Source organism: Bubalus bubalis, chromosome 12 (genome assembly GCF_019923935.1).
Source record: "Bubalus bubalis isolate 160015118507 breed Murrah chromosome 12, NDDB_SH_1, whole genome shotgun sequence".
Taxonomy (NCBI): domain Eukaryota; kingdom Metazoa; phylum Chordata; class Mammalia; order Artiodactyla; family Bovidae; genus Bubalus; species Bubalus bubalis.
The window spans coordinates 101,778,364-101,802,779 of NC_059168.1; the positions used below are offsets into that span (position 1 = coordinate 101,778,364).

The 24,416-nt window shown below is 40.5% G+C and overlaps 1 protein-coding gene across 10 annotated transcripts in view; it reads right to left on the reverse strand.

Annotated features, from left to right (window-relative positions):
- Positions 1-24,416, reverse strand: part of SETX (senataxin) — a 104,258-nt gene that overhangs the window by 52,548 nt on the left and 27,294 nt on the right. For 9 of the 10 annotated variants that reach the window (XM_044926478.2, XM_044926477.2, XM_044926473.2 and 6 more), the window contains 5 exons: positions 14,070-14,289; positions 13,078-13,197; positions 10,732-10,903; positions 10,519-10,606; positions 5,869-10,050 (listed from right to left, as the gene is read on the reverse strand). In XM_044926478.2, coding sequence (XP_044782413.2) covers positions 5,869-10,050; positions 10,519-10,606; positions 10,732-10,903; positions 13,078-13,197; positions 14,070-14,289 — 4,782 coding nt within the window. Of the gene's footprint in view, positions 1-5,868; positions 10,051-10,518; positions 10,607-10,731; positions 10,923-13,077; positions 13,198-14,069; positions 14,290-24,416 lie in introns of those variants that run through there. The other variant, XM_044926480.2, reaches the window with a different exon arrangement.

Sequence of the window (24,416 nt, forward strand, 5' to 3'; positions counted from 1 at the left end):
GAAGAAAACCTACTCCAACCCATTCTGGTCATCCTATCTCACCTGAGGAGGCAGGGAGAAACCAAGATGAATGATTAGTGTGAAAGCCAAAGGCAAAGGCTCACTAAAAGACTGACACACCTGGGCTTCCCTGGTAGCTTAGTGGTAAAAAAAAATCGTGCTGCCAATGCAGGAGACATGGGTTAGATCCCTGATCCAGGAAGATCCCATATGACAGGGAGCAACTAAGTGCTTGCACCACAACTACTGAACCTGTGCTCTAGAGCCCAGGAATGGCAACACACCCTAGAACTTGTGCTCTGCAGTAAGAAAAGCCACTGCAATGAGAAGCCCCTGCACCACAGCCAGAGAGCAGCCCCCACTCGCCACAACTAGAGAAAAGCCCGAGCAGCAACGAAGACTCAACACAGCCAGAAAATAAGAAAGACTGACACCTTATCACAGGACTATGGCATGCTCTCCCTTCCCCCATACCTCAGTACTATTTACTAAAGGTCTATTTACTGCTGTTCTTTTTATTTAGTAGATCAAATCCACCTTACAACAAAAAACAACTGCATTCTCAAATGCAAAAACACACAAAACTAGTCAGATATAGCAGGAATACTGGAATTGTCAGACCAACAATTTTTCAAAAACAATATTAATTTATATACTAACTTTAAAGGAAAAAGTAGCCCATGAACTAATAGGTGGATATAGTAATGAATGAGATGTCAATTCTGAAAAAGATCCCAAAGGAAAGGTTAGAGATTAAAAACACTAACAGAAATGAAGGATGCCTCTGCTGGGCTCATTAGAACAATGGACACTGCTAAGCAAAGAATCTCTGAGATTTAGGATGCAGCAACAGAAACTACCAAAGCTGAAAAACAAAGAAAAACAAAATGAGGAAAAAAGCCACACCCCAGAATATCCAAGAACTGTACCACAATGCCAAAAGCTGCAGCACCCACATAATGGGGATATAAGAAGGAAGGGGGGTGGGGAAGAAGCAGTACTTGAGACAATGATGACTCAGTTTTCCAAAATTAATACCAGACCCCGAATCACAGATCCAGGAAGCTCAGAGACCAAGCAGAATAAATGCCAGAAACTACATCTTTAGCAAACATACCGTATCATATTCACACTTTAGGAATCTGAAATATTAAAGATAGAAAGAAATCCTGAAAGAAGCCAGTGAGGGAAAAAAACCCCTATCTATAGCAGAGAAGACTAAGAACTACATCCGACTGCCCTGCAGAAAACTGCAAGCGAGTGAAACATTTAAGATGACTGAGACAAAAACAACCCTACCAACCTAGAATTCTGAATCCTGCAAAATTACCCTTTAAAAGTGAAGGAGAAATAAAGATCTTCTCACACAAAATTTGAGGGCATTTGTCACCACTGCACCTATCTTGCAAGAAAAGTTAAAAGATATTCAAAGATAAGGAAAATTATATAGGTCAGAACTCAAATCTACATAAACAAAGGAAGACCATCAGAGAATGAATACATGAAGGCAAAATTAAAACCTTTGTTTCTTATTTTTAATTCATCTAACAGATAATAGCTTACTCAAAATAAGAGCAACAACATATTAAATTATGGATGCTTATGTATGTGTGTGTGTGTGTTTGTTAACGTAGGCCTATGTGTATGTGAAACAAATGACAGCAATGATACACTGGATGACAAGGAAAAATCAGGAATATTTCGTTATTGTACGGTAGACACACTATCCATGAAGTGTTATCTGAACACAGACTTGGTTGTAAATATATACTACAAGCTCTAAGGCAATCACTGAAAAAAAAATTTTGTTGATATTCTAAGGATAGAGAGACAATAAAATTATATAAAATGCTCAATTAAAACCACAAGAGCAGGGACAATAAAAACAGGAATAAACAACAAGGGTAACAAATAGAAAATAGTAGCATGTACAGTTAACATGCTGAAGCTAAAGCTCCAATACTCTGGCCAGCTGATGTGAAGAGCTGACTCACCAGAAAAGACACTGATGCTGGGAAAGACTGAGGGCAAGAGAAGGGGGTGACAGAGGATGAGATGGTTGGATGGCATCATTGACTCAATGGACATAAGTTTGAGCAAGCTATGGGAGATAGTGAAGGACAGGGAAGCCTGGCATGCTATCATGGGGTTGCAACAAGTTGGACGTGACTGAGCGACTAAACAACAAATCCTTTCATCATAAACATTTCTATTAATAGCTCTTTTTATGTGAACCTCTGGCAGACAACATTATTGGCCTTTTCATGGATCACAGACTTGTTGTGGTGAAGGAGCTTATGTAACTAAAGGAAGCCATTAGACATGCTGTGCAGGGTCACCCAAGAGAGACAGATCTGAGTCAAGAGACAAACCATGGTCCACTGGAGAAGGAAATGGCAACACACTCCAGTATTCTTGCCTTGAGAACCCTAAGGACAGTTCACTTCAGTTCAGTCGCTCAGTCGTGTCCGACTCTTTGTGACCCCACGCACCGAAGCACGCCACGCCTCCGTGGTCCATTACCAACTCCCGGAATTTATCCAAACTCATATCCATTGAGTTGCTGATGCCATCTAACCATCTCATCCTCTGCCGTCCCCTTCTCCTCCTGTCTTCAATCTTTCCCAACGTTCGGGTCTTTTCAAATAAGTAAGCCCTTCGCATCAGGTGGCCAAAATATTGGAGTTTCAGCGTCAGCATCAGTCCCTCCAGTGAACACCCAGGGCTGATTTCCATATGAAAAGACAAAAAAATATGATAAATGAAGATGAGCTCCCCAGGCTGGAAGGTGTTCAATGTGCTGCTGGGGAAGAGCGAAGGGCAATTACTAGTAGCTCCAGAAAGAAAGAAGAGGCTAGGTCAAAGTGGAAACAGTGCTCAGCTGTGGATGTCTCTAGTGGTGAAAGTCAAGTCTGATGCTGTAAAGAGCAATACTGCATAGGAACCTGGAATGTTAGGTCCATGAATCAAGGTAAATTGGATGTGGTCAAGCATGAGATGGCAAGAGTGAACATCAATATCTTAGGAATCAGTGAACTAAAGTGAATGGGAATGGGAGAATTTAATTCAGATGACCATTTTATCTACTACTGTGGGCAAGAATCCCTAAGAAGAAATGGAATAGCCCTCACAGTCAACAAAAGAGACTGAAATGCAATACTTGGGTGCAATCTCAAAAATGAAAAAATGATCTCAGTTCATCTCCAAGGCAAACTGTTCAACATCACAATAATTCAAGTCTATGACCCAATCACTGACGTCGAAGAAGCTGATCAGTTCTATCCTTCAACACCTTCTAGAAATAAACAAGAAAGAAAGATGTCCTTTTCATTACAGGGGATTGGAATGCAAAAGTAGGAAGTCCAGAGATACCAGAATAACAGGCAAGTTTGGCCTTGGAGTACAAAATGAAGCAGGGCAAGGATAACACAGTCAAGAGAACATACTGGTCACAGCAAACACCCTTTTCCAACAACACAAGAGACAACTCTACACATGCATGTAGACAACTCTACACATGGATGAAGACATCTCACGAGATGGTCAATATGAAATCAGACTGATTATGTTCTTTGTAGCCAAAGATGGAGAAGCTCTATACAGTCAGTAAAAACAAGACCTGGAGCTGACTGTGGCTCAGATCATGAGCTTCTTACTGCAAAATTCAGGCTTAAATTGAAGAAAGTAGGAAACCACTAGGCCATTTAGGTATGACCTAAATCAAATCCCTTATGATTACACAGTGGTGACAATGAATAGACTCAAGGGATTAGATCTGGTAGACTGAATGCCTGAAAAACTATGGACAAAGGTTCGCACCACTTTACAGGAAGCAATGACCAAAACCATCCCAAAGAAAAAGAAATGCAAGAACGCAAGGTGTTGTCTGAGAACGCTTTACAAGTAGCTGAGAAAAGAAGAGAAGCAAAAGGCCAAGGGAGAAAGGGAAAGACGTACTCAACTGAATTCAGAGTTTCAAAGAATTGAAAGGAGAGATAAGGCCTTCTTAAATGAACAATGCAAAATGAAACAACAATGGGAAAGACTAGGGATCTCGTCAAAAAAATTGGAGATGCCAAGGGAATATTTCATGCAAACATGGGCCCAGTAAAGGACAGAAATAGCAAGGACGTAACAGAAGCAGAAGAGATTAAGAAGATGGGGTAAAGATCAACATGAATCAGCCACAAGTATACCTATGTATACAAAACTCTTGGAGGAAATTATAAAACTCTCGGAGAAACACTCTGACATACATCACAGCAAGATCCTCTTTGACCCACCTCCAAGAGTAATGAAAATAAAAACAAAAATAAGTGGGACCTAGGTTAAACTTAAAAGTTTTGCATAGCAAAGGAAACTATAAACAAAATGAAGAAGCAAACGCTCAGAATGGGAGAAAATAACTGCAAATGAAACAACTGACAAAGGATTAATCTCCAAAATATACAAGCAGCTCACGCAGCTCAATAGCACAAAAACAACCCAATTAAACAGTGGGAGAAAAGACCTAAATAGACATTTCTCCAAAGAAGACATACAGGTGGCTAATAAACACACGAATATATGCTCGACAATGCTTGTTATTCAGTTCATTTCAGTCGCTCAGTTGTGTCCGACTCTTTGTGACCCCAGGAATCGCAGCACGCCAGGCCTCCCTGTCCATCACCAACTCCCGGAGCTCACCCAGACTCACATCCATCGAGTCAGTGATGCCATCCAGCCATTTCATCCTCTGCTTGTTATTCGAGAAATGCAAACCAAAACTACAATGAGATATCACCTCACACCGGTCAGAATGGCTATTATCAAAAAATCCACAAATAATAAATGCTGGAGAGGGTTTGGAGAAAAGTGAACCCTCTTGCACTGTTGGTGGGAACGTAAATTGATATAGCCGCTACGGAAAACAGTATGGAGATTCCTTAAAGAACTAGGAATAAAACTACCACATGACCCAACAATCCCACTACTGGGCATGTACCCTGAGGAAACCATAACTGAAAAAGACCCACGTACCCCATGGTTCATTGCAGCACTATTTACAATAGCTAGGACATGGAAGCAACCTAGATGTCCACTGACAGATGAATGAATAAAGAAGTTATGGTACATATACAATGGAATATTACTCAGCCATAAAAAGGAATGCATTTGAGTCAGTTCTAATCAGGTGGATGAACTTGGAGCCTGGAATACAGAGTGAAGTAAGTCAGAAAAACAAATACTGAGTATTAATGCATGCATATGGAATCTAGAAAAATGGTACTGATGAACCTATTGGCAGGGCAGTAATGGAGATACAAACATAAAGAGAGTTGTGGACACACAGTGGGGGAAAGAGAGGGATGGACAAATTGAACTGAGACATATACATTACCGAATGTAAAATAGCCAGGGGGAATTTGCTGTATGACTCAGGGAGCTCAATCCAGTGTTCTGTGACACCTAGAGGGGTGGGATGGGGTAGGTGGCTCAAGAGGGAGGGGACATATGTATACTTATGACAGATTTATGTTGATGTATGGCAGAAACTAACACAATATTGTAAATTATCCTCCAATTAAAATTTTTTTTTAAACATAATTAAATGCAGATGGGAGACTATCTCCTCTGAGAAGTCTTCCCTTTCCTTTGCACTGAAAAACATTTCCTCCTTTGCCACCCCTGGACTGTGTGCATAAGTTCCAGAAGGGCAGAGATTAGGAAAGTATTGGTATTTCCTCTGTATGACCAGCATCTAGAACAGTGTCTGGCACAATGTCTGTTCAACATGACATTTACAAGTTATATTTTAGCTGTTCTCCTAGCATGGTAAAGAAAGGCAATTTCAAAATCTGGATGTATATGATTAAAACACATACTTACTGTTTCAAAAGTATTCAGTACCATCAAAGGGAAAAACACATTAAAATAATCTCCACAGTCTTGAAACTTGATAGGCACCCGTCTTGCGATGCACTGACACAGACTCGACGGGGGCCCACACTGATCAAAGTTCACAAACATCTCGTATCTCCATTTCAAGACCTCTTTTACAAAAGTATCAGAGATGGACTGTGACGACGTGAGAATGTTTACTGGAGAGGAAGTCAAAAAAGGTCTGCTTTCCCCAAATGGAACTTTCAAAACTTGCCTGTTGGAGTTATTTGGAGTCTGAGCAGGGAAAACATTGCATAGACCTTTCACTTCAGCCACTGGCTTCAGGGGTGGCTGTGGTCCTTTCAGAACAGACTGTGCCCCACTTGACTTATTTTTCAGAGATGATGGGAGGGCTGCGGTACTTTCCAAAGACTTGGAGAGACCAGCAATCCGTGAAGTACTGCTTGAACTAAAAACCTTGGTCGTGGAAGGTCTCGAACGTTTTGATGCAGACAGAGGCAAGCCAGGTTTACGAAATACATCTTCATCTGTGGCGTTAGTTTTTGAGTGTTTTGAGCAGTACTCACCCAGGTTTTTCAGAGTTTCAACACAATCTTTGTACTTACATTTTGTGCTACTTAAAGATTCCAACTGAGGCTGACTCACACACTCTTCCTCTCCCTGCACTGTATCTTTTCCATGAATGACTTCAATGAGTTTATCATTCTCTCTCTCGATTTGTGAACATAAATCCATGTCTTCAGGGTCACGCTGTGTTAAGAATATATCATCTTCCTCTATGTCACTGCTGAATTCAGGCTCTTCCTCTTTCAAAGTTGCCAACTCTAAATGATGAACTGTTAGGTCACCTCTGTCTAATAGATCCTCTGAGGTAGGAACAATAACTTCATTTGTTGCTATTCTTCCATTTACCATGACAGGATTACACTGGTTTACTTTCACAGGTTCTGTTTCAGAAGACTGACATGTTAGTAACTGTTTTCCTGCTTTCATGGGTTCTGTTTCAGAAGACTGACATGTTAGTAACTGTTTTCCCTTATTGTTAGCAGTCACCTCGGCTCCTCCATGACTGTAATCTGACTTATTTGATTCTGGCACAGCAGAGCTCTGTGCAGCACGTGGCCCTGCTCGTGTCTTATCTGTACTTCGACAATCAAAACGTTTTTGTCTGTTTTGCTGTGATTTGGATCTCATCTGCCTTTGAAACTGAAGGTCTTGACTCGTCAGCAGTTTCTTATTATTTCTGACAGATAGAGTCCGAGGAGAAATTAACTTCGTCTTTTTCCGGGTATCCACTACTCCAACAGTTCTGCCATGGTCACGCAGCCGACTTAAACACTCTGAAGATCCCTGGGACAATTCAAATGCCCTACGAGGAGCCTTTTTCAGGCCAAGTTTCTCAACCACTGAAGTTGGTTCGGGACACTGGCGGAATTTCTTTGGCGGAACAATAGCAGGAGTTGTTCTACAGCTTATGTAATGGGAGCTTTTACTCTGCCCTTTCTTGGTATCTGAATGGGATTTCTTAGAAGCTTTAACCACTGGAACTTTCCTGACAGGTTTGGAATACATGCGAGGCTTTGGAAGAGACTTCTTTGGGGAAACCACAGCGTTTCTCTGAACACTTGAACTGGGAACTGTAGATCTTGCATCTACACCTTTAAAATCATTTTTACTCACATTTCCCTTGTTAAGAATATCAGACTGGTCCTCGTTTTTGACAGAAGATGAAGAAGGCCTTAGAGGATCTTCAGCTATAGGTTTTTCATATCGTCTTCTCTTGGGTTTTACTTCAATTTCACAAAATTCCTCAACAGAAGTACTACTACTACGTGGTTTTGTACGCTCTTCAAAGTTCTCTGCTACTTTTTTAATGACCTCTTCAGGTACATAATCTGTCTCATAACCCAAATCATTTGTACTATCACTCACATAAGTTGAGCATGGATTTTTTTCATTCTCTTGAGCTGAATTCTTGTCTGGTTTCTGATCATGCCAAACTGAAAACACTTCACATGGAGTCTCAAACTCAAAAAACTGAGAATCAGATTCCTCAAACTCCAAAAGGGACGCTGGATTTTCTTCCTTTATTAATACCTTCTGTTCCACATTTGTGTTAGCTATTGAAGTATGTTGCTCTGGACATTCTTTCTCAATGCATGCTTTTATCTCTTTCATTTGTTTCTTCAAACCCAGAATTCTTTCATCTTCATCGTCATCGGAATCTGAAATAATAATAACCTGTTCACAGCAGGTTTCCCTGATATTTTGGTTTGCTGTGAAACATCTTTTCTCATCTTTTACTTTTCTTTGTATCTGGGATAAACTTTTTTCAGTTGAATCTGATGGGAACTTAGTAACACTGGCTTGAGCTATTAAAGATAATTTGTGGAGGTCTCTGTCTACCTGAGAATCTGTTAAGGTGTCAGGCTGGGGACTGCTGCTAAAGTCCTGTTCTCTTAAATGAGAAGAAAACTGATCAATGCTCCTACTAATTTTCATATCTCTTGATTCATGTCCAGTCACAGGCTCTTTAAAGGGAGATGCTTTCGTCATGAAGGTATTGGTCATTTCTGTGAGTGAGACCAAATCTTTGGTATCAACATGACATTCCTGTATTTGACAACTGTTTTCAGGGGTAGAGAAAATATCTAACTTTTCTTTCTTTACTTCTTTCTTTCTCAGCAGTAAACAGCTTTGAGATTTTTGTTCTCCATTTTTATCATCCAGAATACCATTAGGGACTAAAGAAGGATTGCATATGTTTCCACCTCCTTTCTGACCTCCTATATCTTTCTTTGAATAGAAACCCTCAATGCTAGATACAGTCAGGTTTTCCTCTAAACTGATACTTCTCCTGTGTTGCTTTTTTATTACATGTGACAACTTAGCACAGACTCCATCTTTATGTGTCTTAGATTTTGCTTTTGAGCTTTTGCCAAGACCATCTTCCTTTAAAGAGAAGTCCTCATTGGAGGCAGACACTTTTTCCAGAGAATCCGTGCTAGAAACAGTCAATAAGCGCCTTGATATTATTATTCCTCTGTCAAATACTTTTTCTGGACCATTTCTTAAAGTACCATTCTGTGGGGTACATGAGGAATTCTCTTTTACAGACTTATATTTCCCTGTACTTATTTTAACTTGATTTTGAACTCTTTCACAGGCAAGATTTTTACTACTCAGCTTCAAACATGACTCAGCTGAGAGGTGGCCTTCTAGTTTCAAATCTTTTATATAATATGGCTCTTTACTCTCTTCTATGGCATTATTTGCTTTGCTCAAAATACTCTCTTGCACTTGATATGCATCAGCTTTCATTGGTTCTTTAGAAGATGTTGGGCTGGAATTTTCTAGACAGTGCGCATCTTTTTCAGACTTCTTCCCTATTTGTTCACTTTCTTCTTTATAAGATGCAGGAGGTGTCTTACATGCAGGATTCAGATCCACAAAAGTGCTACACTGAGGTACTTTAAATTTTATGTTCCTAATAATTTGCTTTAAACAAGTTTGTAGCTCATGGGTTTCCTGACTAGTCAACTGCCAACCTAAAGATAAATTCCCTCGCAGGAATAAGTTGAGCTTATCCCAGAACCGCTTACAGAGAGTCTGCTGCCCAAGCTGATAGCCTTCTTTCAGGAGACTTCTAATCAGCTGCACACAAGCCAGCTGCACAGAGTTGGAGGGCATTGAATGCAGTGACAGGGATGATATCATTGCTGTGCCTTTGGAACAGTTTCCAGATGACTTCTCGGAACTCCGTGCAAACGCTGTGGTCGGAAGCTTGGCACACTTCACCACAGCCTCCACCCACTGCTGGGAACTAACCCACAGCAAATGTAGACATTTTTTATTTCTATGTAGTTCAATCACGGACACCAAAATCAGAAGGAAAAACTCAGTGACTTTGTCACACACAGCGTCTGTCTGGTTGAGAACATCTTTGACTTCAGAGTACAGATGGTGAATAACCTCCACTATGTAAGCCACACCCAGATCCTTCAGGTCCATGAGGGACTGCACAAAAGGGATGAACCACAGAAATGTGCTGTTATGAACACGCATGTCCTGACCAATGTCTGACTGGAGCACGTTAGCTAATGTTTCCATTTCTTCATACATGTTAGGACAATAATCAGGGCAAATGGCTGATCTCCACCCCGAATCCTAAAATGAAAGAGATACAGACGTTCAGATAAACAAGCACCATTCATGGTTGCTTGACACACAGTTGTAAACAAGAAAATATATTGCTCAATTTTCCTGTTTTGGTGCACACATACGGACCACCAAGAAATTGAAAACAGTTCAATTTTGAGGCTAAAGTTTCATGAAAAGGTTAAATTTACAAAACCTCCATGCACTCTGAAATTCTTTCCATCAGCTGGTTCTGATTTCCAGTCACATGATTTATCTCCCCCATGCCATAAACATTCCACCCTTCCTAACCATACTTAAAAATTTCAAAGTGTGCCCATTTTTCCCCAGGCACTACTGTTCAATCAGAAAAATTTTATGCAACAGTTGATTCAGAATAGCTATATACCATAAAATCAGCACTGCAACTGATCACTGCACTGTCTATACAATATAAAGGCAACAGAGTATCATCTGAACTCTGAAAATGCTTTATACCTTTTTGGTCTTTTCAGGATTATAATTGTATACAATCTGGCTGCAAGTCACCATATCATCCAAATATGGCTCCGGTTCTAACTTGGTCCTTAAAAATATTAAGAACAGAAATTACTGAACTAAAGGGGGAAAAAAAAGAAGAAAAAAATCATGTCAATTAACAGACTTCCTTATGCAGACTGTTTGAAATCCTGACACAGGAACTGAACAAACCTCATAGAGCTGTTCCGTATGTTCTGGATCTCTCTATTGTAGCTCACGTTGTTAATAATGGTTTGAAATGCTTCAATAGGATCAATAAGTTGACCCCAGACCTTAGATCCAAGGCGATCCAGAATCACCATGAAACAGTGTAATGCTGGCCAGAAAGGATCCACACTATCATCTGAAACATAATGGAGTAACTGCCAAATTAAAAAACAATTAGAAAAAAGTACTAAAATATATTGAAAATTAAGCACCCTTTACCTGGGTAGCAACAAAACTGAAAGCAAAGCAGGAAGTAATTTAAGCCCTGCCAACTACAGGTCTTAGAAAGCTGGCAAACATTTAAGGAGTGTTTGCATTTTTTTAAAAGCAATACACCTTGGTTAAGGAATTTTTTCATGTGGAACAAACAGAGATAGTCTAGATAGATAAATTCAACTTTCTCACCCTGTTTGCCACACCTTTAAGAATCTTTCCTACTCCGCTTCTTCCAGACCTTTATATTCTCATCCTTCAATAAATAGCAGAAGTGAGGAAGGGAGAAGTAAGAAAAACTTGGTATCGCCAGATCTAAACAAAGTCCATGATTTAAGAAATCCTGAATTGTGCGTGTCACCTGGCTGGTGTACGAGACTGAATCCCTGAGGCACTGGACAAGCAGAGATGCGCTCTCTTCATCCACCCCTGTCTCAATGTGGCCTTGTTATTTTCATTCCATCCAACTGGCAGGAATGCCCACTACTCCCATCCTCTGGCATCCAGTCGTTTCTCACTTCTCTATGTGCAGTGGCAAAACACTGACCCACTCATAGACCTTAAACTGTTCCTCACTGTTTTCTAAGGAAATTCGAAGTTCTCAGTCAAGCACTTGTAAGATCTTACTGTATTCTTCTCAGATTTATTTTTCCATAGTAAAATAAAGATACACCATCTATAGCAAAAAAAAAAAAAAAAGAATCGCTGGCTTTTCCCAAGTAAGAACTAGAACAGCTTCACTATTAGTACCACCAATCAAAAAAAAAAAAAAAGTTTCCTATCCTTCCTTACAGTTCAGCTCAAATACCTCCCCTTGCAGCAAACACTCCCAGTCATTTGACCTTCCACAGTACTCTTTGGAGTAAGTGGTCTCACTCACACAATCCTTAACAACCCAAGAACATTCTGCTTTATTTCCTTCAGGGCTCTTAGACTCTACTTAAAAAAAAATCATAGTCATTTCTGTAGAACCTCTCATGTACTTTTTTTATCCTACACTGCAGCTATCTTTTGTCTAGCAAACTCTCAAATACAAAGTCATCAGTAAGGTAAAGACAATTACAGAAAGTTTCCTAAAGAGATGACTCATTCTGAAGCATGTTAGGGGAGCTGGATTAACAGAGAGAACAGAAACATATGTGCAAAGCACCGGGAAAGAAATGAACAAATTACTTAGTAAATTCTGGTAAGTGAATTTAGTAATAACCTTGATCAGAAATAATCTCACAAGAAAACACATGTGATCAAAGAAACAGTAACAGTTACATATTTCTTTTAAAATTCTCCACAAAAGAATTTGTATCTATACCGAAGTTGCCTGAAGAGAAGTGAAAGTGGGTAAAAAATTGTATTTTCACAGGATTTGGCATGCTTGGTCTTTGATGATTCATTCCTTCATAAAAAAGGTTAAGATTAGAAACACTAGTACAGACGCTCACTGATAAGCCTGAAAAAACCATGATAAAACCAAGCTGGCCTCTACTAACAATTTTAGACCCTATTTATTAGGCTATCTGAGCAGCATTGTCCAAGGGAACTTTTTGTGATGATAGAAATGGCTCACTGTCTGCCCAGTTTAATATGGTAGCAGCCAGGCACATGTGGCCACTGAGCTCTTGAAGTTGTAGCTAATGGGACTGAAAACCTGAATTTTTAAGTTTCATTAGTATAAATTTAAACAATCACATTTGGCTGCCAGTCACTGTGTTGGGACAGTGTATCCATTAAACTGAAGTGAAATGAAAAACCAAGCAAAAGTGAGGTAGTGGGACAGCAGAAGCTTTCTGCATAAATTTACTATCACATTATTAGAAATTCATCTCCTTTAGGTTCTAGTCTAGTCTTCATTCTACTACTGATTGGGTATTGCAACGTGAGAAAATATGTTAACACCTCTGGGCTTCAGTCTCTTATGAAAATAAGGTGCTGAAAATAAAGTTAAATTCTAAAGATCCTTTCCAACTTAACATTCTGAATCTGTGACAAAAACCATAAAGTGTTCATTCTTTCCGCCATATCATTCATCCAAATCCTTAGTGACTCTAGTAATTTTAAAGTGCACCACCATCACAAAATTCAGCAAATAAAGTTTATTACCATTTGATTGCCTCTCCATGGTGTGAAGTATTGACTGCATAAAATCATTCTGTTTATCTGGGCCCAACAACAGTGAATCCATGGCTTGCTCCTCAAGAATGGTCAGCAGCATGCAAATACCTGTAAGACCACATATAGTTTGCTTGAACTGATTACATTAACACTGTTCTAAAGTCTTCTCTGGTTTAGTTGGCAGAATAATAACATGGCAGTAAGATGAAGCAAAACATAATCCAGTGCCTCAGACACTAAAGCCTGAGACGTTCACATACAACTGCTCCCAAGAACAGAACTTTAGACTGAATAAAAGGGAAAATACTGTGAACTTTGTTAAAAAGCAATTTCCAAAATGACTACACACAATTTAATCTCATAAAATTGAAGATCCCTTAAGTTTTAAGATCATCATATTTCAAGTACCAATCACTGCCAAATACACACATGACTAAGACTCTGAATCAATGAATAGGACTGAACTATTTTAAGTTCAATATAGAATGTGTTGAATACCAAAGTTAATCTCTTTATGCCAGGAAATACTTTACAGATAGGAAAAGAAGTATTAAACCTCCTTTTTTCAATAGATCAAATTCTATTAAAGTCAGCTTCTATGCTAATATTTTGTTACATCTAATAATGCCTTAAATAAAAGATCTACTTGCCATACTTCAAAAGATACTTGTTACACAGATGATTTCTATGATAAAAAGTATTTAAAGAGAAATGTTGTAATGGTCAATTTAATGACAGAACAAGAACTGCAAACTATGAAATCTTTTATTTCGCAATTCTAATCAGATTACCAAATGAGATGACTTTTGCTGGATAATCGTTAAGACCTACTGGATCATGTCAATGTATGGCAAAAACTAACACAATATAAAGCAATTATCTGCCAATTAAAAAATAAATAAAAGCACCAGATTATTGTAGGCTTAAAAAAAACACTACTGGAAAATACTAATTGTTATTTGTATAGCAACAATACTCACCTAACCAATAGTTTTTGTAGTTGGCAGTATCATACATGTGTGAAGGCAGAAGAACCAGTTTACCCTTCTCAAGGACAGAAGAAGTATAAATGTCTGGGTTTTCTAAAAGTCCCAACTCAATAACTTTAAAAAGGCAAGTCAAAACCTCCTGTAAGTCATAGTAATCATCTCTATCCACTTTCCCCAAGTTTCTTGCAGTCAGGATAGCCCAACGCCGAACCTAAAAGCACAACACATTCATTACTTCATTCAGTGAACAACTGTCTATATACAGAAAGAATCTGTTTAAAATAGGAATTCTCTGCTGCTGCTGCTAAGTCACTTCAGTCGTGTCCGACTCTGTGCGAACCCATAGACGGCAGCCCACAAGGCTCCCCCGTCCCTGGGATTCTCCAGGCAAGAACACTGGAGTGGGTTGCCACTTCCTTCTCCAATGCATGAAAGTGAAAAGTTAAAGTGAAGTCATTCAGTTGTATCCAACTCTTAGCGACCCCATGGACTGCAGCCCACCAGGCTCCTCTGTCCATGGGAGTTTCCAAGCAAGAGTACTGGAATGGGGGGCCATCGCCTTCTGCGAGGAATTCTCTACAGGTTTTAAAAGACACAAGATATACCAATTTATATGTCACAATCTTAAAAAAATCACCATGCTGTACACCTTAAAACTGTACAGTGCTGTATGTCCATTATATCTCTATAAAACTGGAGGAAGAAAAAAACATCATACAGAATAAAGTACTTCAGCAAAAACATGACTTTCCAAGACATTTTAAACCAAAAGGAGGTGATGACTGAAAAAAAAACACAAGACACTAATTATAATCAAATTCTGAACAATACACAGGGGTTTGAGCACCGGCTTTCTGCATAGTTGAATATACCAATATAATCCAAATATAACAAGTCACCAGCCCTTCCATATCCAAGATTCTGCATCATGGATTCAACTAACCTTGAACTGTACATTACTAAACTGTTATTTCTGAGTCACTCAGTCATGTTCGACCCTTTTGTGACCCCATGGATTGTAGCCTGCCAGCCTCCTCTGTCCATGGGATTTCCTAGGCAAGAATACTGAAGTGGGTTGCCATTTCCTCCTCCAGGGATCTTCTGGTCCCAAGGATCAAACCCATGCCTCCTGCTTGGCAGGTCTTTACCAATGAGCCACCTGGGAAGTCCATGCATTAAAAACAATCTGCATATAAGTGAATTCAGAGTTCAAACCCATGTTGTTCAAGGGTCAAATTGTAATGCAATGTGTGAACTGTATTTGATTCTGATTTGAACAAGCTAACTCCAGTAAAGCATTTAGGATAACCATTTCCATTCACTTAAACACTAACTAGAAACATGATATTAAGTAACTATCATTGGTATGTTGATATATTTTTTAAGACCCTTACCTTTTAGAGACACATACTAACATTTTATGGATTAAATGCTCTGATTATCTATTTCTGTATATTTATAATGTTCCATACTATAAAGTTAAAAAAGGAAAGAAACAATGAAAAGAGAAGAAATGAAAGGTCACCTCTACATGGCAATATAGCATAGGAAAGTGATTTTAAAATTCTTCTGAGACACAAATTTAATTTAGTGACCATAACCAACCTTAAAAACTAAATAAAACAGTCTGCATCCTTCATTGTAAAATTATTTTGTGAAATGTTGATGTTTATGCATATGTGAAATGTCACATATGCATATATATGTGTTAACTCAATGGAAAACATTTTTATCAATACTTATCGCCCATGGAAAAGAAATGCAAAAAAGCAAATTGGCTGTCTGAGGAGGCCTTACAAATAGCTGTGAAAAGAAGAGAAGCAAAAAGCAAAGGACAAAAGGAAAGATATAAGCATATGAATACAGAGTTCCAAAGAATAGCAAGAAGAGATAAGAAAGGCTTCCTCAGCGAACAATGCAAAGAAATAGAGGAAAACAACAGAATGGGAAAGACCAGAGATCTCTTCAAGAAAATCAGAGATATCAGGGGCACATTTCATGCAAAGATGGGCTCGATAAAGGACAGAAATGGTATGGACCTAACAGAAGCAGAAGATATTATGAAGAGGTGGCAGGAACACACAGAAGAACTGTACAAAATAGATCTTCATGACCCAGATAATCACAATGGTGTGATCACTCACCTAGAGCCAGACATTCTGGAATATGAAGTCAAGTGGGCCTTAGAAAGCATCATTACAAACAAAGCTAGCGGAGGTGATGGAATTCCAGTTGAGCTATTTCAAATCCTGAAAGATGATGCTGTGAAAGTGCTGCACTCAATATGCCAGCAAATTTGGAAAACTCAGCAGTGGCCACAGGACTGGAAAAGGTCAGTTTTCATTCCAATCCCAAAGAAAGGCAATGCCAAAGAATGCTCAAACTACCGCATAATTGCACTCATCTCACACACTAGTAATGCTCAAAAATCTCCAAGCCAGGCTTCAGCAATATGTGAACTGTAAAATTCCAGATGTTCAAGCTGGTTTTAGAAAAGGCAGAGGAACCAGAGATCAAATTGGCAACATCTGCTGGATCATCAAAAAAAAAGAGAGTTCCAGAAAAACATCTATTTCTGCTTTATTGACTATGCCAAAGCCTTTGACTGTGTGGATCACAATAAACTGTGGAAAATTCTGAGAGAGATGGGAATACCAGACCACCTGACCTGCCTCTTGAGAAACCTACATGCAGGTCAGGAAGCAAGTTAGAAATGGACATGGAACAACAGACTGGTTCCAAATAGGAAAAGGAGTACGTCAAGGCTGCATATTGTCACCCTACTTATTTAACTTACATGCAGAGTACATCATGAGAAACGCTGGGCTGGAGGAAGCACAAGCTGGAATCAAGATTGCTGGCAGAAATATCAATAACTTCAGATATGCAGATGACACCACCTTAATGGCAGAAAGGGAAGAGGAACTAAAGAGCCTCTTGATGAAAGTGAAAAAGGAGAGTGAAAAAGTTGGCTTAAAGCTCAACATTCAGAAAACGAAGATCATGGCATCTGGGCCCATCACTTCATGGGAAATAAGATGGGGAAACAGTGGAAACAATGTCAGACTTTATCTTTTTGGGCTCCAAAATCACTGCAGATGGTGGCTGCAGCCATGAAATTAAAAGACGCTTACTCCTTGGAAGGAAAGGTATGACCAACCTGGATAGCATATTCAAAAGCAGAGACATTACTTTGCCAACAAAGGTCTGTCTAGTCAAGGCTATGGTTTTTCCAGTGGTCATGTATGGATGTGAGAGTTGGACTATGAAGAAAGCTGAGCACCGAAGAATTGATGCTTTTGAACTGTGGTGTTGAAGAAGACTCTTGAGAGTCCCTTGGACTGCAAGGAGATCCAACCAGTCCATTCTGAAGGTCAGCCCTGGGATTTCTTTGGAGGGAATGATGCTAAAGCTGAAACTCTAGTACTTTGGCCACCTCATGCGAAGAGTTGACTCACTGGAAAAGACTCTGATGCTGGGAGGAATTGGGGGCAGGAGGAGAAGGGGACAACAGAGGATGAGATGGCTGGATGGCATCACTGACTCGATGGACCTGAGTCTGAGTGAACTCTGGGAGTTAGTGATGGACAGGGAGGCCTGGCATGCTGCGATTCATGGGGTCGCAGAGTCAGATACGACTGAGCGACTGAACTGAACTGACTAGACGGACCTTTGTTGGCAAAGTAGTATCTTCTGCTTTTCAATATGCTATCTAGGTTGGTCGTAACTTTCCTTCCAAGGAGTTAAGTGTCTTTTAATTTCATGGCTGCAATCACCATCTGCAGTGATTTTGGACCAGAGCAGCCAAAAAAACAAAAAAACACAAGGCTGAGGAAATGTTCCAAATCAAAGGAGACTAATGCACCATGCTGTTGTTCCGTCACTAAGTAATGTCCAACTCTGCAACCCCATGGACTGCAGCATGTCAGGTTTCCCTGTCCTTCACTATCTTGCAGAGTTTGCACAAACTCATGTCTACTGACTCAATGATGCTATCCAACCATCTCATTCTCTGTTGCCCTCTTCTCCTGCCCTCAATCTTTTGCAGCATCAGGGTCTTTTCCAGTGAGTCAGTCAGCTCTTCGTATCAGGTGGCGAAAGTACTGAAGCTTCAGTTTCAGCATCACTCCTTCCAATGAATATTTAGGGCTGATTTCCTGTAGGACTGGTTTGATCATTTTGCTGTCCAAGGGACTCTCAAGAGTCTTCTCCTGCACAATTTGAAAGCAGCAACTCTTCCGCACTCAGCCTTCTTTATGGTCCAACTCTCATATCTGTATCTGACACTGGAAAAATATAGCTTTGATTATACGGACTTTTGTCAGAAGTGATGTCTCTGCTTCTTAAAACGTTATCTAGGATTGTTATAGCTTTTCTTCTAAGGGGTATCTTTTAATTTGATGGCTGCAGTCACCATCCACAGTGATTTTAGAGTCTAAGAAAATGAAATCTGTCGCTGTTTCCACATTTTCCTCCACCTAATTGCCATGAAGTGATGAGACCAGGTGCCATGATCTTAGTTTTCTGAATGCTGAGTTTTGAGCCAGTTTTTGCACTCTCCTCTTTCATCAAGAGGCTCTTAGTTACTCTTTGCTTTCTGCCATTAGATCGGTATCATCTGCATATCTGAGGCTGTTGATATTTCTTCAGATCAGATCAGATCAGTCGCTCAGTCGTGTCCGACTCTTTGCGACCCCATGAATCGCAGCATGCCAGGCCTCCCTGTCCATCACTACCTCCTGGAGTTCACTGAGACTCACGTCCATCAAGTTAGCGATGCCATCCAGCCATCTCATCCTCTGTCGTCCCCTTCTCCTCCTGCCCCCAATCCCTCCCAGCATCAGAGTCTTTTCCAATGACTCAACTCTTCCCATCAGGTGGTCCAAGTACTGGAGTTTCAGCTTCAACATCAGTCCTTCCAATTAACACCCAGGACTGATCTCCTTCAGAATGGACTGGTTGGATTTCCTTGCAGTCCAAGGGACTCTCAAGAGTCTTCTCCAACACCACAGTTCAAAAGCATCAATTCTTTGATGCTCAGCCTTCTTCACAGTCCAACTCTCACATCCAAACATGACCACAGGAAAAACCATAGCCTTGACTAGACGAACCTTTGTTGGCAAAGTAATGTCTCTGCTTTTGAATATGCTATCTAGGTCGGTCATAACTTTCCTTCCAAGGAGTAAGCGTCTTTTAATTTCATGGCTGCAGTCACCATCTGTAGTGATTTTGGAGCCTAGAAAAATAAAGTCTGACACTGTTTCCCCATCTATTTCCGACGAAGTGGTGGGACCGGATGCCATGATCTTCGTTTTCTGAATGTTGAGCTTTAAGCCAACTTTTTCACTCTCCACTTTCACTTTCATCGAGAGGCTTTTTTAGTTCCTCTTCACTTTCTGCCATAAGGGTGGTGTCATCTGCATAGCTGAGGTTATTGATATTTCTCCCGGCAATCTTGATTCCAGTTTGTGTTTCTTCCAGTCCAGCGTTTCTCATGATGTACTCTGCATAGAAGTTAAATAAGCAGGGTGACGATATACAGCCTTGACGTACTCCTTTTCCTATTTGGAACCAGTCTGTTGTTCCATGTCCAGTTCTAACTGTTGCTTCCTGACCTGCATGTAGGTTTCTCAAGAGGCAGGTCAGGTGGTCTGGTATTCCCATCTCTTTCAGAATTTTCCACAGTTTATTGTGATCCACACAGTCAAAGGCTTTGGCATAGTCAATAAAGCAGAAATAGATGTTTTTCTGGAACTCTCTTGCTTTTTCTATGATCCAGCGGATGTTGGCAATTTGAATCTGGTTCTGATATTTCTTCAGGAAACCTTAATTCCAGTTTCTGATTCATCCAGCTCAGCATTTTGCATGATGTACTCTGAATATAAGTTAGATAAGCAGAGGGATAACATCGGCCTTGATGTACTCCTTTCTCAATTTTGAACCAGTCTGTTGTTTCATTTCCGGTTCTAACTGCTGTTTCTTGATTTGCATACAGGTTTCTCACAAGACAAGTAAAGTGGTCTGGTATTCCCATCCGTTTTAAGAATTTTCCAGTTTGTTGTGATCCACACAAAGGCTTTAGTGTAGTCAATGAAGCAGTAGTAGATGTTTTGATGCAATGAATGTTGGCAATTTGACCTCTGGTTTCTGCCTTTTCTAAACCAGCTTGTTCATCTATCTGGAAGTTCTCAAGTTCACATACTGCTGAAGCCTAACTTGAAGCATTTTGAGCTTTACCATGCTAACATATGAAATAAGCTCAATTGTACAGTAGTTTGAACATTCTTTGGCATTCCCCTTCTTTGGCACTGCAATGAAAAGTGACCTTTCCCAGTTCTGTGGCTACTGCTGAGTTTTCCGTATTTGCTGACGTACTCAGTACAGCACTTTTATAGAATCATCTTTTACAATTTTAAATAGTTTGGCTGGAATTCCATCACCTTCACTTGCTTTGTTTATAGTGATGCCTCCTAAGGCCCACTTGATTTCATACTCCAGGATGTCTAGCTCTAAGTGAGTGATCACACCATCGTGGTTATCTGGGTCATTAAGACCTTTTTGTACAGTTCTTCTGTATATTCTTGCCACCTCTTCTTAATTTCTTCTGCTTCTGTTAGGTCCTTGCTGTTTTTGTCCTTTATTGTGCCCATCCTTGCATCAAATTTTCCCTTGGTATCTCCAATTTTCTTGAAGATCTCTAGTCTTTCCCATTTTGTTGTTTTCCTCTATTTCCTTGCACTTTTCACTTAAGACTTTCTTATCTCCTGAATGTTCTCTGAAACTCTGCATTCAGCTGGGTTTATCTTTCCTTTTCTCCTTTGCCTTTCACTTCTTTTCTCAGCTATTTGTAAAGGCCTCCCTGAAAAACCACTTTGCCTTCTTGCATTTTTCTTTGAGATGGTTTTAGTTAATACTTCCTACAAAATGTTACAAACCTTCTTCCATAGTTTTTCAGTCTACCAGATCTAATCCCTTGAATCCTTCATCATCTCTACTGTATCATCATAACCACTATATCTGAATGGCCAAGTGGTTTCCCCTACTTTCTTCAATTTAGGCCTGAGTTTTGGAATAAGGAGTCATGATCTAAGCTACAGTAAACTCCAGGTCTTGTTTTTGCTGACTGTAAAGAGCTTCTCAGTCTTCGGCAGCAAGGAATATATCAGTTCAGTTCAGTCGCTCAGTCGTGTCCAACTCTTTGTGACCACATGGACCGCAGGACGCCAGGCCTCCCTGTCCATCACCAACTCCCGGAGTCTACCCAAACCCATGTTCATTGTGTCGGTGATGCCATCCAACCATCTCATTCTGTCATCTCCTTCTCCTCCTGCTCTCAAACTTACCCAGCATCAGGGTCTTTTCAAATGAGTCAGCTCTCCGCATCAGGTAGCCAAAGTATTGGAGTTTCAGCTTCAAAATCAATCCCTCCAATGAACACCCAGGACTGATCTCCTTTAGGATGGACTGGTTGGATCTCCTTGCAGTCCAAGGGACTCTCAACAGTCTTCTCCAACACCACAGTTCAAAAGCATCAATTCCTCAACGCTCAGCCTTCTTCACAGTCCAACTCTCACATCCATACATGACTACTGGAAAAACCATAGCCTTGACTAGATGGATCTTTATTGGCAAAGTAATGTCTCTGTTTTTGAATATGCTGTCTAGGTTGGTCATAGCTTTCCTTCCAAGTAGCAAGCATCTTTTAATTTCATGGCTGCAATCACCATCTGCAGTGATTTTGGAGCCCAGAAAAAGTCAGCCACTGTTTCCCCATCTATTTTCCATGAAGTGATGGGACCAGATGCCATGATCTTCGTTTTCTGAATGTTGAGCTTTAAGCCAACTTTTTCACTCTCATCTTTCACTTTCATCAAGAGGCTCTTTAGTTCTTCTTCACTATCTGCCATAAGGTTGCTGTCATCTGCATATCTGAGGTTGTTGATATTTCTCCTGGCAATCTTGATTCCAGCTTGTGCTTCCTCCAGCCCAGCGTTTCTCATGATGTACTCTGCATGTAAGTTAAATAAGCAGAGTGACAATATACAGCCTTGACGTACTTCTTTTCCTATTTGGAATCAGTGTGTTGTTCCATGTCCAGTTCTAACTTGCTTCCTGACCTGCATGTAGGTTTCTCAAGAGGCAGGTCAGGTGGTCTGGTATTCCTATCTCTTTCAGAATTTTCCTTGTGATCCACACAGTCAAAGACTTTGGCATAGTCAATAAAGCAGAAATAGATGTTTTTCTGGAACTCTCTTGCTTTTTCCATGATCCAGCGGATGTTGGCAATTTGGTCTCTGGTTCCTCTGCCTTTCCTAAAACCAGCTTGAACATCTGGAAGTTCACAGTTCATGTATTGCTGAAGCCTGGCTTGGAGAATTTGAGCATTACTTTACTAGCGTGTGAGATGAGTGCAATTGTGCGGTAGTTTGAGCATTCTTTGGCATTGCCTTTCTTTGGGACTGGAATGAAAACTGACCTTTTCCAGTTCTGTGGCCACTGCTGAGTTTTCCAAATTTGCTGACATGTTTATAATCAATATGATTTTGGTATTGACCATCTGGTGATGTCCATGTGTAGAGTAGTTTCTTGTGGTGTTAGAAGATGGTGTTTGCTATGACCAGTGTGTTCTCTTGGCCGAACTCTAGCCTTTGCCCTGCTTCATTTTGTACTCCCAGACCAAACTTGCCTGTTACTCCAGGTATTTCGTGACTTCCTACTTTTCCATTCCAGGCCCCTAAGATGAAAAGGTTATCTTTTTTGGGTGTTAGTTCTAGAAGGTCTTATAGGAACTTCTAGGACAAAGGAGAAGCTGCAAGGATATGGTAGGAGGGCTGCAGACACATTAAAATCAAATCCCAATCTCACCAGGTGGCAACCCACAAATCGGAGAACAATTAATACCAAAGAAGTTCTCTCACTGTTGCAAAGGTTCTAGGCCCCACATCAGACTTCCCAACCTTGGCATTCGGCAAGGACTTGGGGGGGGAAACAGAACTCTTGAAGAGCACAAGAAAAACGCTGTGTACCAGGACCCAGGGGAAAGGAGCAGTGGCCCCCCACAAGAGATTGAGCCAGACCTGCCTTGCATGTCTGAGGGTCTCCAGTGAAGGCATGGGTTGGCAGAGGCAGGGGCACTGGGAGCAGCAGACCTGGGAGGCACATCTTGGCATAAATCCTCTTGGAGGTAGAATGCCAACAGCCCTGCCATAGAGCCCATAGCCTCACTTCAGAGCCTACAGACTCCATGATTGGGTTGCCTCAGGACAAGCAATTAACAGGGAGGGAGCACCCATCAGCAGACAATTGGATTAAAGATTTACTCTGCATGGTCCCACCCCTCAGAGCAGTTTTCCCCATAGCCAATCCAGCCAATCCCTCCCAACAGGAAGCTTGCACAAGCCTCTTATCCTCTTCCATCAGAGGGCAGACAGAAGCAGCAAGAATTACAATCCCTCAGATTCCAGAATGAAAAGCCACAATCACAGAAAGCTAACCAAAATAATCTCAGAGTATGGGGGAAAATGCTACTAAGTACAATGGATCATATGACACAACTGGAAAACAGACCTTACTGTATCAACATTAAATTCACTGTTCACTGAAGTTTATAATATTATAATATACTTATTCTTATGAAATATACAATAAAGTCTTAAAAGGCAAACAGTCATGATATATGCAACCTACTCTCAAATAGTTCAGAGAACAAAAAAGTTTTGTAGTTAACTGAAAGCAAAAGATAGAGCAAAGAGAGTGAAATGTTAATACCTGGTGAATATGGATAAAGAGTATACAGACTGTTTGCTACTTTTTTTTATTCCTGAGAATTTTCTGTGTTTTAAATTATTTCCAAATAAAAAAAAAAAAGGCATAAGGACTCTGGAGTCACGTTGAGTGTTAGTCGCTCAGTCGTGTCCAACTCCTTGCATCCCCATGGACAGTAGCCCACCAGACTCCTCTGTCTCCGGAATTCTCCAGGCAAGAATACTGGAGTGGGTTGCCATTCCCTTCTCCAGGGGATCTTCCCCAACCAGGGATCAAAATCAAGTCTCCTGCACTGCAGGCAGATTTTTTACCAGCTGAGCCACCAGGGAATCCCAGTAGGTGAGGGGCTTGCCCAAAGTCCCACAGTTGGTGAATGATCCACCCAGAATGCACACCTGGGTCTATGACCGCCCAACCTGAGGCCTCTCCCACAGGCTACTTTATGGAGTCAGGTTGCCTGTACACAAATCCCAGTCACCACAAACTAGAATGTATAACTGTGGATAAGTCTCCTGACTCAGTTTCCTCACCTCTAAAATAAGCCTATAGTGAAGAATCCAGTCACTCCTGGCC